Source organism: Desarmillaria tabescens, assembly GCF_030435595.1.
Source record: "Desarmillaria tabescens strain CCBAS 213 chromosome Unknown EV420scaffold_2, whole genome shotgun sequence".
Classification (NCBI taxonomy): domain Eukaryota; kingdom Fungi; phylum Basidiomycota; class Agaricomycetes; order Agaricales; family Physalacriaceae; genus Desarmillaria; species Desarmillaria tabescens.
The window spans coordinates 1,505,377-1,517,474 of NW_026848301.1; the positions used below are offsets into that span (position 1 = coordinate 1,505,377).

The 12,098-nt window shown below is 47.4% G+C and overlaps 6 protein-coding genes across 6 annotated transcripts; 3 read left to right on the forward strand and 3 right to left on the reverse strand.

Moving 5' to 3' along the window:
- Window positions 1-158: 158 nt before the first annotated feature.
- EV420DRAFT_1616939 (alpha mannosidase-like protein) lies at window positions 159-3,578 on the reverse strand (the record flags this gene model as incomplete). The annotated part of the gene is made up of 17 exons (XM_060475181.1): window positions 159-895; window positions 949-1,117; window positions 1,172-1,516; window positions 1,567-1,725; window positions 1,780-1,811; window positions 1,866-1,958; window positions 2,012-2,138; window positions 2,192-2,271; window positions 2,323-2,407; window positions 2,459-2,619; window positions 2,671-2,716; window positions 2,768-2,948; window positions 2,983-3,105; window positions 3,163-3,209; window positions 3,263-3,279; window positions 3,331-3,383; window positions 3,433-3,578. The coding sequence occupies 17 exons, from the start codon at window positions 3,576-3,578 to the stop codon at window positions 159-161; spliced, it is 2,601 nt and encodes an 866-aa protein (XP_060338577.1).
- A 422-nt stretch (window positions 3,579-4,000) lies between these two features.
- EV420DRAFT_1635554 (uncharacterized protein) lies at window positions 4,001-5,157 on the forward strand (the record flags this gene model as incomplete). Its single annotated transcript, XM_060476464.1, has 6 exons — window positions 4,001-4,048; window positions 4,096-4,210; window positions 4,264-4,565; window positions 4,617-4,781; window positions 4,838-4,879; window positions 4,933-5,157. 6 exons carry the CDS (start codon window positions 4,001-4,003, stop codon window positions 5,155-5,157), a joined length of 897 nt encoding a protein of 298 aa, XP_060338578.1.
- A 118-nt stretch (window positions 5,158-5,275) lies between these two features.
- On the forward strand, window positions 5,276-7,094 carry EV420DRAFT_457077 (uncharacterized protein). Its single transcript, XM_060482209.1, has 6 exons — window positions 5,276-5,600; window positions 5,658-6,149; window positions 6,197-6,292; window positions 6,365-6,480; window positions 6,534-6,614; window positions 6,674-7,094. The coding sequence occupies exons 1-6, from the start codon at window positions 5,394-5,396 to the stop codon at window positions 6,894-6,896; spliced, it is 1,215 nt and encodes a 404-aa protein (XP_060338579.1). The 5' UTR covers window positions 5,276-5,393; the 3' UTR covers window positions 6,897-7,094.
- A 144-nt stretch (window positions 7,095-7,238) lies between these two features.
- On the reverse strand, window positions 7,239-8,133 carry EV420DRAFT_1473999 (uncharacterized protein; the record flags this gene model as incomplete). The annotated part of the gene is made up of 4 exons (XM_060469184.1): window positions 7,239-7,557; window positions 7,606-7,682; window positions 7,734-7,873; window positions 7,923-8,133. 4 exons carry the CDS (start codon window positions 8,131-8,133, stop codon window positions 7,239-7,241), a joined length of 747 nt encoding a protein of 248 aa, XP_060338580.1.
- Window positions 8,134-8,195: 62 nt separating this feature from the next.
- EV420DRAFT_1503711 (uncharacterized protein) lies at window positions 8,196-9,121 on the forward strand. The gene is made up of 5 exons (XM_060471198.1): window positions 8,196-8,492; window positions 8,555-8,628; window positions 8,677-8,700; window positions 8,748-8,866; window positions 8,917-9,121. The coding sequence occupies exons 1-5, from the start codon at window positions 8,221-8,223 to the stop codon at window positions 9,034-9,036; spliced, it is 609 nt and encodes a 202-aa protein (XP_060338581.1). The 5' UTR covers window positions 8,196-8,220; the 3' UTR covers window positions 9,037-9,121.
- Window positions 9,122-10,885, reverse strand: EV420DRAFT_1503720 (uncharacterized protein). The gene is made up of 9 exons (XM_060471199.1): window positions 10,729-10,885; window positions 10,461-10,678; window positions 10,337-10,411; window positions 10,117-10,288; window positions 9,816-10,062; window positions 9,685-9,766; window positions 9,605-9,632; window positions 9,426-9,553; window positions 9,122-9,377 (listed from the first exon to the last, which is right to left on the reverse strand). The coding sequence occupies exons 1-9, from the start codon at window positions 10,865-10,867 to the stop codon at window positions 9,327-9,329; spliced, it is 1,140 nt and encodes a 379-aa protein (XP_060338582.1). The 5' UTR covers window positions 10,868-10,885; the 3' UTR covers window positions 9,122-9,326.
- Window positions 10,886-12,098: the final 1,213 nt, after the last annotated feature.

Genomic DNA, 12,098 nt, shown 5'->3' on the forward strand with positions numbered 1-12,098 from the left:
TTTATACATACTCGACTCGACTCGGGGCCGTGGTTCTCTTCGGATAAACAACGTGGAAGAAAACACAACGTCCTCTCTTCGTCCTCTTTTGGCATCGCACGGATGGCTCAACCAAATAAACCTCGGGATGAAATAGATGAACGATAGTGATAATGTTATCAAACCAACAATCTTGTGTTGAGTAGCGGATGTCCATTGAGATACAATATCCGATTAGACGGCACCCCCTGCTCCTCCACCTCCTGTACCTCCTCAACACTCTCCGTATACCTCGAAGGATCCAGGGCAACCATAACTCTCCCTATACCCCTACTCTCAGCCATATCCATCATCTCATCGATGAGGTTACCTGCTTGGCGAGGCAAAACTGCGATCACCACGTCGTCTATGTCTCCGGCGGCTAACAGCTCGTCGGCATTCGCAGTGGGATTTAAAGCCACGTCTTCATCACTAACAACAAGGACACCTGCTGCTCCTGCTGATCGCGCCATGAGTAGTTTTTGAAGGAAGGTACAATCGCCTCGGTAGGTCAATAACACGCTATCCTTATAAGATGATTTGTAAGGGGAGCATCCTAGAAGATTGTCGTCCACACGGTATATAGGTAATCCATCGGGATCTGCGAAACGTAGGGGCGTTTGTTCGTAATGAGCTGCCAGTGATAGATCACCACCGAAAAAACTAGTCCATGCGGTAAGGTATGTTTCGTGGTTATCGGAAAGGTCTTGGATGTCGACCAAGCGTAACATCGGGTCGACACCTTCGATATGGAATCGAAGGAGTACGTCTGGGTCCCTCTCCTTCAAACTTTCGATAATGGTGTCCGCCTGGTTCGCGAAAAGTGAAGTATCGTTAATGTAGACGAGCTGCCCGGGTCGTACAGAATAATGTCCAACTGTGGAACGTTAAGTGTGGAACAATAGAACATACAAGTGCGGGATACCATACGTTTTCGAATTTCATATCCCTTCCCATCTAACCGCCTGACAATATGAGCTCGTATACCGGTGACATTATTCACAATAAACCCCTCTGGAATCAAGACGACCTTTAGTAGACTGGGACTGAGATCCTCGGGAACCGCCTTGCCACCAGACGACAGAATGAAGTCATATGTCTGGAAACCTATAATCAAGTTCCAGAAAGGACCAACTTGTGATGCTGGACTTACAAATACATCAGCCTTTGGACGTTCGCACCAGCCATATATTGACCATGCAGTTCTCTCAGCCTCGGTGGGTAGAATGCTGACTAGCTCTCTAGCATAATCGACATCCGCTCGAGACCTGATTCCTTTCACTAGTCCACTACCTAAAGATTTTGTATCATAAGGTAAATTGGGCGGTGCGTAAGCGGGACACTGATGATTCATTATTTTTCGTGTTTTCCGTCGAGCAGGGGACATTGGTTTGATGTTTTCTGGGCCCAGAGTGAGGATGTGCCCTTCTGTCGTGAAAACATAGTTCGAGTCATCGCTATGAAGAGGGTTCTCCTCATCGAACAAGAGATATAGGTACTAGAGCCAGTCATCAGAGTTGACAGAGAGAAGCAGGGTATAGGTCTTACTTTCAATGTTTCCGACAAGGCGAAAGACTCCATTCTATCGTCGCGCTTGTTTGTTCTTAGATCTTGAATTCCAGATAGTCCACAATCGACTTTGGACCGTGTGATGATATCAAATAGTATTCGTTCGCCAACATCAAGGTAGAAGGGATCCCGTGTAGCCTGTTGGGATCATTTAATAAAGAGCATTAAATTCGCAGCAATAGGAAGCCATACACGATAGAGATACCACGTAGATTCAATGAATTCTAGCGCCAGGGTCGGTGTTGTTCAAATATAATTTAAGGGTTGAAGAGGCAAACCTGGGCGTAATGGATATTGATGCGAAGTCGCCTGCTTGTAGTTTGTGTCAAAGACTTCCGGAAGGCCAGAATAGCGACGCCATAGGTTGTAGTCTGCGAGAAATAAATGTCAGTAAAAGCACACAATAGATGTTCACATCACATACACATCATGTGAAGCTTGATAGCGCTGTCAACATCCCCTGCCAATACCTGCAAGCCAGGCCAAAAAGCGGATAAGGAATCCACGGTATAATAGGCTGTATCACCACTTTTTATGTTTACATTTCTGTACTGAGAAATCGCATCAGAAAGAATTCGTGTCTATGCAAAAGCATCCGACATACCCAGAACCCATCAGTGGCTCTTGAATACCTCATTATTGATGCATAGGCGTCATCCCATACGTCGAGGAACTCGATCTCACCTGTGTACTTGTTGAATGATTAAAGACGGCGAACAACAACGGAAGACATGCCACTGAGAATATACCATTTTAAGGCATATTCATAGAAAGAATCCACCCCTGCGCCAATCCCGGTAATTTCAGGTGCCGTCCAGTCCTAAAAGCAATGTCAGGAATACCAGTATTTTTGGGACAAAAGAAGAAGCACCCCAGTCCATGTATTAATCGTATTCCCAACAAGACCAATATCTGTCTTGCGATTCCAAAGAGCAAAGAATGCCTTGTACGCGGCTTTTTCAAAGCGGTCATCACCAGTCAATCTGCTAAGTGTTGCAAATTCAAGCATTAATGACCCTGCACCAGCGGTGCCTAAAATTTGGATAAATCAGTGAAAGGATGTAATGTTAGTTTAGCACTCACACGTCTCCAATGTTTCACCTCTGACCAAGCCATGACGAAGGTTTATCTGCAAAATGAGATGATGAGCCTGCTTAAGAAGTGTCAAGGAAGAGCATACTCTAGCGTACGGTAGACCTATCGGGGTAGAGAACGCTGGTAGTAACCTCTTTCCGAGATCATGGGCCATCCGCAGAAGCTCGCCACGATACCAAGGCAGATAGAAGGGTTGACCGGTCTGGTTCGCAAATATGTGTCCTGAAAGAAGGCCTCCTAGCACTCGGATAGTAGGTTTCGAATACCTGGGGTCTGGTGTTGACGTCGAAAGATACGGACTGTATAACGTTCTTGACTGCAGTGTCAAAGCCTTGTCGGTCGTCGAGCACAATAAACGTGTCAAGCACATCAATCAAAGTAAGAGAGAAGTTTCCCGCGACGTCATTGGACGCTATGTTGTTACTATAGGCCAGACATTCAGACATTCAAAGATGGCTAGTATATGCAAGACTCACTTACGGGTTACCCCAGTCGGGGCCCTGTCCAGAGCATGTTAATGGCGTCAACTGGCGGCTCATGGATTAGGAAACGATGTGCGAAATATTGCCCTGCCGCCCACCTCGTCTAAGGGAAATGCTGAAACCAAAGGTTAGTCTACGTTCAACCACAACAGCGGCAAGCACTCACCGTGGTTCATGTAATTGTCGAAGCCATGGTACCAAAGTTCGCGTATTCTCTCCCTGAACAATGTGAGCGAGACGCTTAAGATGATGGACCCGATTGCCGTACCGCGATTCCAGCTTGCGCTGCGTAGTCCAACCGGTTCCCTTCCACGGTGTCGATGCCTTGGTATCATGATGACCAAGTCTGGTGCCCTCTAGCGCAACCACGAGAACAAGAAAGAGGGACTCTGGCCAGTATCTCCGCCACTTCATGGGCTGGGGGCTATAAAGGGTGTCGTGGCACCTGGATGAGCGTCGTACGGGCTACCGGACCGGTAGCCGCGGGAACTTCAACAATGATAAACGCTCAACGCTGCTCCAATGTTACCGGTAACGTTGACATTTGCAACGGCCGCCTCATGGAGAAAAAAAAACATGTCCCGCGATGTTTCTCCCAGAATGTCATTTGGCTTCACATACTTACAAATAGTTATTAATGTTGGATTTCAACGTTTACTACACGAGTCAACGGTATTCTTCACTTTGAAACTTGTACCAGACACCATGACAGTAAGAAAGTGCCCGGGGAACGAGGAGCAACACCATCTTCGGACGTTTGACGTTGAGATACCAGGCTAAGATGCCGGCGATCATCATTTATCTTTCCTTTGATCCACCACTGTCACTCTCGCGAAATGAAGGAGATATCTGAACGCCTTGGAGAATACATGCTCAAGGGCTGGGTAAGCCTGTCATTTGTTGAAATGGACTACTACTGGACTTTTTACAGGTACTAACTGATCGTACTTGTCAAAATTCTGGGTGCAATGTTCCTCTAATGCGATCTCCCAACGGCCAGACACCAGTCGTCCATTACTGTGCTAGCTGCGACGAAAAGCCGGGCAGTACGTGTATTTACAATAGTTCACGTTTCCTTATCTCATTTTCATAGCTCTAGCCAATCTACCGCCAGTCTCAACAACGTCATCCTCCTCAAGCATGTCGTCTGCATCACAAATCACCCACATTTCGACCCCACCAACCGAAGTTTCCAGCGGCCTTAGCTCGCCCACCTTTGTCTTGCCTCCCGAGACTGAAGAAGGCCGGCGCCGACGAGAACAGTCTGACATGGCTTCTGTGGAGCTTGGCAAACGTTTGCTACAGGGCTGGGCTATGCTGGGAGATGAATGTCCAAATGCGCAGTGTTTCGGCGTACCGTTGGTTCGCCCTCCCAAGGCAGCGGCGCGTGACTCCAATAAAGTAGGTATAATTCCGATGCTCTTCAATGCTTCGTGGTCAATGTATACTTAGGAATGTGTGGTCTGCGGGTCTGTCTACGTGACTGAAACAGACTGGGCTGGAAGAGAACGACTGGTTCTTTTGAATTCGGCATCGCCTCCCCAAGCTGAAAAGAACACAACTGAAGCTATGCCAATCCCAAAATTATCGACCTCGCTCCCCAAGATTCCTGTGAAGGTAAGGCTTATCGTTTTCATCATGCGATGTTTCTCATTTGCGATTCTTGCTCGCAGGCAGCGTCTCCGGCTTCCACAGCTTTTACTCGAGGACCTGACGTATGCTTTTCATTAATATCCGGAATCCATCTAGTGATCTTTAACTTGTCCAGGCTCATCTTAATACAACCCTTCCTCTTCTAAGGGATGCAATCAAGGCGCTGGAGCAGACTATTCAAATGCTCACGCTGAAGCTAACTGCGCTTTCCGATGGACGCCTTCCGATGGATCTTTTAGCAATATCCTACGCCGCAGACGCCATCAGTAAGACCACTCAGGCATTGACGCATGTCAAGCAATTGGAATGGAGTGAGTTGCAGAATCTGGCACATCGATAAGGTGCCGTGGAATTGTTCTTACCCGCTTGTAGTACGTCATCTTCTGGATGTAGGAATGCAGATGAAAACTACGTTTATACCGACCACAACAGGCTGCTAATACGTCAGTGCGTATCTTGAAGGCAACTGAGCTGCCGACCGAAAAGCATGTGTACCTCATGTTTTTCATATGGCCGCGATATAAGATGTTTGAGTGAATCGTGTACGTATCTTCACATTCCTACCCATCCCACAAGATGCGATTCGACATTTTCAAACGGCTTGGTCCCCGCAACAGCCCACCTGGTTCTCCTATGATGGAAGACCCTGCTATGGACACTTGGCACGGATACTCTCAGACACACGAGGGCAGCAGGGGTTCTGGGTCAGATCATTCTCCCACTCAAGCCAGTGGTGGATCGACCAGGCGGCGTCGTCTACAGAAACGTGCGTCTGGCTCGCAGGTATGTGTGAGCATTGCTTTACTCCCTTTCGCATTCTAATAAGCTCAGAAATCACAGCCTCAATATCGTCGCGCTAGCCGCGACACCGGCTATGCTACAACTACAACGGATTCTATGGAATCCTTTGAAATACTTCCTAATCCTGAATCAGAAGTCGGGGTCTACCATCGCAATCCGGATCCATTGTCGCCAACTTCCGGCCCAGGAAGATTCTACTACAAAGATTTTTCCGCGGAGGATTTGACAGAAGACAGTCATGGGTTAACGCGATCCCATCCTAAACCCATCAACAAGCTCCCTCCTCCAATGGAAAGCACGCGGCAAGGTGTAGAGCATCAGCCGACTCAAATACCCGTCTACGAGGAAGGGTACAGTCTCCGGCCATCTTCTCTGGGATATAGCCGAGTGGAAAGTCCTGTTCTTCCGTCACTGTTTGATGGAAATCCTTCACAGCTACCCACGTCAGACTCCAGCTCATTCAAATACGATCATTCAGATCCGATGTTGCAAGACGTACCACGTAGCACGCCTACGTATCACGACCCGGAGGTAAGCGCGACTCATTGTTGGCGAAGCACCTACTTACACATGGCCAGATGGGTGTTTCTCCTTCGGTTCCTGTACACCACTCTCATACAGAGGAGACACCTCCTCGGAGACACTCACATCATTCACGCTCTCATCATCACAAGGTATGTTCTTGGAGTGACTGAGCCTTTTTTTTTTTTCAATTTTGCCTAAACGGCATCTTCGTTTCTTCACAGCGGAGCCGTCACAGGAGTTCTCACGACCAGGAGCGCAAGAAGCCGTCCACATATTACATAGTTCCTGGTGGAATGAGGGTGATATTCCGAGACAGGGAAGGTAATGAGATCACCCGGTACGATTGTAACTGCTATACGCCCATTCAGCAATTACTTATATTTTGGACAGGGTGGGAAACTGGTCAGAGACACGACAAAAGCATATATCACCCATTATTGTTCAAGACGAGAACGGAAAGGTCCTATACAGGTGCGGCGCATCATTTTGTCAAGTTCCGAGCGAGGGTTGACCCTTCTTGAAACACAAAGATCAGATTCAGACTCGCAGTCTTCAAGCTCGCCATCGCCGCCACGAATTCCACGAACACCATCAGGTGCGGAGTGGCAAGGCTCGGCATGCCCTAACTGCACACGACAACGGAGCTCGACTTCTTCGTGGCAGTCAACCCCCCGAAGTTATATCTCATATCCAAGGGATGAGCGACCTAATATAGTCTTAATAGATGGTGAAGGCCGGCAGATACCCCTGTAACCTTGTTCTATGACAAAGTATGCCTAAGGTTGTATGCATATGTTTTACAAGCGAACATGGCTCGGCGTTTACTAGTACTAGTTGTCTTCCGCAGTACCATAACATGCAAAAAAGGTGATCAAATAACCTCATCTACGCCCTCGACCATAGCTGCGGCCACGAGTGCCTAAGCCTCGATGTGACCTGCCTTGAGCCTTACTGATGTCCTCCTGACTAAGTTTGAGCAACCCTCCACTGAACTTGCCAACCCCCATTCGTAAACCGCGTTCTCGCTTCTTATTGGGGGGCTCTGACGGTTGTTCAAACACGTTCTTGATGGAACGGTGATAATTGCCCATATTTTTAGCCTGAATAAAGATCAGTGGGAATTCGATGCTGAAATAAAGAATCGAAGCATGCCTCTTCAAGCTGCGCCTTCTGTCGCTGTTTTTCCTTCTCCAATAGACCCGCACGTATACGCTTTGATGCCTTGTTTCGTTCGGCCTGCCGAACAGATTTCTCACCTCGGCCTAACTTTGCATCGCCGTTTAGCTCCAAGATACGTCCTGCAAGTGCCTTTTTGCGTTGAGCAGGTTTCATATCAAGGTCCGGATTTAGGGACCCAGATAGTAGTTTCGTGTGAACGAGACGGTGAAGAAGGGCATCATTCTGGGCATTGGTCCTGGAAGGCGCATAAGGACTTGAAATCCATAGAGAATACAAGTCACACCTGTCTTCCTCCTCCTCCTCTTCTGATTTCTTTATTTCACCTCTAACTTCATCCTTCAGTTTAGATATTTTGGACGACTGCGATGAATGAGCTACAGGTTTTACGGACCAATACTATCGAACTGTTACCATGAAAGCTTTCTTCTGGGACTTTACCACGTAGTCGCTGTCCTTAAGTTTCGAAGTGCTGGCCTCCGAGAATACAACTACATTTGGGGAGAAGGAGGAACTCTCTGCAGTAAAATCATCGTCTTCCTGTTCAAACGAATCTATTTGGATGTCGATACAAAGTACTAGTTGTTATATATAAGAACTTACCTTCTCCTTCTTCATCTGTAGAGTCTTGGTCCCTATCCGACTGACCACCTATTCCTGACCACTCTTCGTATTCATCTGAATCTTCAGGTTCAACTTCGGGTGTTCGTTTTCGTTTCTTCGTGAACTCCTTCGAGGAAGGCAAGGAGAAAGATTTCAAAAAATCCTGTCCATGGCCATTGAGAAGTTTCAAAAGATCTTCATGGTCAGACATCGTGTCGACAAAAATTTGAAGGTGAAGGAAATTGATGAGTCTCGGTCACTCATAAATTGACCGGATCACCGTTTACTTCCGTCCCTCATGGCCAACAAACGGAAGACAGCAAATACGAAGGAGCCGTCGTCTACTACCGCCAAAAGTCCTATCAAGCCACTCATACAACTATCTGAAGAAGAACAATGGCGCCTCATCAACGAATCCGGCGTTCTACACAAGGTCGCCACTGCAGAAGACTCTCCTAGCAGTGAAGGAATAAAACAAGGCCAAGAGGAAGACACGCCTCTCGCAGAAGAAATATTCGACGCCGTTGTGTTGATAATCCCGTTCACCTTCTTACTGGTCATGATGGAAATGTGCGTCAGCCTCTTGTCGCTTTCACCAAATTATTCTCATAAACGGGGAACGCCCAGGAAAGTCTGATACACCAACAATATGGAAGAGTTGCTACCTTAGAGATCCTCACAGATAAACTGATTTCTGGTGTGCCAAGTACGTCAGCTCTTATCTTTCCGTCCCTAGAGCCTCACGGTTCTTTAGTATTGTCCGTGTTCATATTTTATAGTGCGTACAACAATTGTTTCTGCAAAGCTACTAAAACCGCTTCTTAGCAACCCGGTACAAGTCGCACAGAACCATGCAGTTCATATTTTTTGTCATCGCTAATGTCGTTGGGCCAAGAATGGTTTACTTGCTAAGCAGAGGCTCGTGGCTCGTCAACATGAAGCAGGTTTGTGAATTAATATTCTGCCTCTGAAGATTTTCTGAAAGGACAGCCAGTGCCCCCCTCTTGCTACAATTTGGGTGTACACAATCTTCCAGCTTAATCTAGGACCCGCCGTTCTGAACTTGGTTATCGTTGTAGCATATGTGTGGGGGAAGGGACTGAAATTCAGATGAATATACGATCGATCAATAATCTACAATAAATTGTACCCTGATCAAGGGCTGCCTACAATTACATGGACAGTTTTACATGACAAGTCGATGGATAGAAAGTACTAGGTCAACTTGTCATCCTGCCTGACATGCAATTAATATTTGCTCCATTATACGCCACAGATGGTTGGGATCTAAGACCAACATGGCACCTTAATGAGCAGGACATCGTCAGGTTTAACGGGTAGTACTTCACAATGATGTCAATAAAAAATCCCAAGATACAGATGCAAAAATGTCCACGATAGATCTTACACGCCTTCACCATAGTCGAATTCACCACTCAATAGCTCCACCTTTCTCTAGAAGACAGTAAGTGTAGATAGGCAATGTAACTGGAGGCGACGAACTCGGTAACTTGTCGTCCGCGTCTCGATGACAGCTCGTAGAACACGCAGTTGCCACTTAAGACGTTTGCTTAAGGAATGACGGATGGCACCCGCGTACTTGTCGAGCTGTTCAGCAAAACATTTGAAAACTGAGATATATATCAGATGCGACGACAGCTAAAGAGCGAGCAGCATCTTACCACGGTCATCTCGAGCGAAGAAATATGTCTGTCGCAGGGTCAGTAGCGAAATCGGCCACGACGTATAGACAAAATCATACAGGTATCTGTTCACCGGGAATTGTATCCAACGCTGACGACCATGCTGCCATCATTAGTAGATCCACAGTTGCATTTGCAACACTACATGTGGGAAATTAAGAACGAGAAAAGCATCTCATAGAGCACATACTAGTCTTCCAGCGATGCGATGAGTGCAGCCTTCCCCAATTCTTTAGTAGCAAATTTGCGGACGGCAGAGCTGGCCGCTTTGACGGGTTCGCCAGCTGTTCCTGCTCTTAATGCAAGCGAGACATTGGAAACCTGGTCCCACACCCATTTGTCGCCTTCACTCATGATGAGCGTCTGTAGGAATGATGCGGTGAGATCACTTTGTGACTGAGCTAGACCATAGTCTATGGCAAGCTTTAAATTCGTACCTAACGGCCGTGTAAGCACACGCACTATATCAGAGCGTTACAGTACGAACTTACGTAGTGCTTTGAGAAGGGCTTTAGTCTTTGGCTTCTGAATGTCTGCCTCATCTAGGTGATTAACCCATCGCGAGAACGCTCCTAGTAGAATGATAGCAACTTCTTTGTGCGACTGTCCTATTCGCATAGCATGCAGAAGTGGTGTGGCGTCTCCGCTCTTCCTGAGTAACAGCTGTCAGGTAAAGTTAGACCACGGTCAATGCGTAGGGTGACCTCTTACATGGAATGCTCTGTCTCGAATCTCCATCAAGTACATGATATCCTTACGTTCCACAGCACGGAAGACTTCAAACGGCTAAGAAAGCTAGGTCAGGAAGAACTCAACGGAGGAGAATCCAACGCACCTGAGGCTCCTTCCATGGAGCACCGAGGCTTTGTATGTCTGTAGGCTTGTACTTTGCATTGGACCGCACAGAAGCAGAGGCTGTAGACACGCTAGAAGAACGGGTATGAGTGAAGCCATCGTCCTCTGCAGGTGGACTCGACGATGGCGAAGGAGTGCGTCGCAGTTGACGAAGAATTTCATTAGGTGCTACACTTTCGGCCTCGCGCTGTAGGAATGCTTGAGATGGAATGTTGGTAGAAGAAAAAAAGGGCTGCTTGGAGACCCACCAGTTGAAGGTAGCCGTTCTGGCAGACAAGGATCCGAGGTCACTCGCCGCCTGGCCCTTCGGCATGCAAGCGTCGAGTCAAGGTTTCTTCCGATAACTTCAATAATGGCCGCGTTATTGAAACGTGGTGGGGTAAGCATGGAAATGGTAATTGAACGGGAGCAAATGCTGTACAATGGGGTTAGGAACCCAAATAAGGGGCTATTTGGTGTTGCTGTTCAACGGCTTCGAGACGGGCAGCGTGGGTGCATGACGTCAGGGTCAACTCAGTTCAAGTTCGACTGAGGTTTCGACTGGTCGATTTGAGGCTGTTCAACATTCTCAACAGATTTCCGTGTAACCGGTTTCCTCTATCACCAGTTACTCCGAGCCTGTTGCGAATTTTTCTGTCCATGGTTGTCATTCCGGCTTTCGTGGCCATCGGGGTCATTTCGACAAAAATTCACCGTGTCTGATTACCCCCTGGGCCTTAGTTCGGTAGCACACGGACGTAAGTTTCCTGCAGTACGATCGCTTGTAGCGCCAAAAACCCGGAATATTTTTTTTTCTTACCCAGACGTCCTGCACCCTGCGTTTAAGTCTAGCGATACCTAAACAGCCCTAGTTTCTCATGCTGTTCTCCCACAATATCCCAATTAAAGAGGGAAAGCATGCGCCCGCTCTCCAATTGCGCTGCCATTGACAACCAAGGTCGTCTCTTCGACAATATTTCGTACTATATTCTCATGTGTTTAAGCTCGACAATACAACGAGAGAACTGGGTCCTGTGCCGTCGAATTATCACCACAGGCCTCATCACTTCTGCGGCTGGGCTGTTGACCGTGCCTCCGTTCCACCAGATTGCTTTCTCGGTGTAAACCAATGATACTCTGAAACAAAGGCAACCCTAGCTCTCCGACACTTGTATTGAATCACGGACATGAGGCACCAGTACTTCCAAATGATCCAAGTGAGCCCCCCTTGTTTTACGCGATCAGATTATCAAAATCATGACTTTCTTTTAGCCCAGGTTAATTCTTGGTTACTGTTTCATTCCTGTCGAATGAAAACTTCCTGCGATTACTACCAATTCACTGATATCTATCTGATGTCGGTGTCTGTAAACTCCTTGGATTCATGGACCAGTTGCTCGCCAGAATTAGGTACGTATCTTTGTCGTCACAGAGCTTTGGATTGCTGTGGAGAATGCCGAACCAGTTCTGAGCACCTGCCCAAGACAGACTCTGAACCATCCCTGAGCATAGCCGTTGTATAGTCTTCATCAAACGTCTCGACGAGATCTTTTCTTGGTAGGAAAGAACGCAGTGGTTCTTGCTTCTCTGAAGCATTTTGATGCCAACCAGGAGAAGCGTGTTCACAACGGCACTGTGA

What these genes read in the sequence shown, in the direction of transcription:
- EV420DRAFT_457077 (XM_060482209.1), top strand. Translation starts at nt 5,394, where the DNA reads ATGCGATTCGACATTTTCAAACGGCTTGGTCCCCGCAACAGCCCACCT. An exon ending in AACGTGCGTCTGGCTCGCAG is followed by an intron (nt 5,601 to 5,657) that starts GTATGTGTGAGC and finishes CAGAAATCACAG; the next exon opens with CCTCAATATCGTCGCGCTAG. An exon ending in AACGGAAAGGTCCTATACAG is followed by an intron (nt 6,615 to 6,673) that starts GTGCGGCGCATC and finishes TGAAACACAAAG; the next exon opens with ATCAGATTCAGACTCGCAGT.
- EV420DRAFT_1503711 (XM_060471198.1), top strand. Translation starts at nt 8,221, where the DNA reads ATGGCCAACAAACGGAAGACAGCAAATACGAAGGAGCCGTCGTCTACT. An exon ending in TTACTGGTCATGATGGAAAT is followed by an intron (nt 8,493 to 8,554) that starts GTGCGTCAGCCT and finishes CGCCCAGGAAAG; the next exon opens with TCTGATACACCAACAATATG. An exon ending in GTCCGTGTTCATATTTTATA is followed by an intron (nt 8,701 to 8,747) that starts GTGCGTACAACA and finishes ACCGCTTCTTAG; the next exon opens with CAACCCGGTACAAGTCGCAC.
- EV420DRAFT_1503720 (XM_060471199.1), bottom strand. Translation starts at nt 10,867, where the DNA reads ATGCTTACCCCACCACGTTTCAATAACGCGGCCATTATTGAAGTTATC. An exon ending in AGAACGGCTACCTTCAACTG is followed by an intron (nt 10,679 to 10,728) that starts GTGGGTCTCCAA and finishes TTCCATCTCAAG; the next exon opens with CATTCCTACAGCGCGAGGCC. An exon ending in ATCGCATCGCTGGAAGACTA is followed by an intron (nt 9,767 to 9,815) that starts GTATGTGCTCTA and finishes TCCCACATGTAG; the next exon opens with TGTTGCAAATGCAACTGTGG.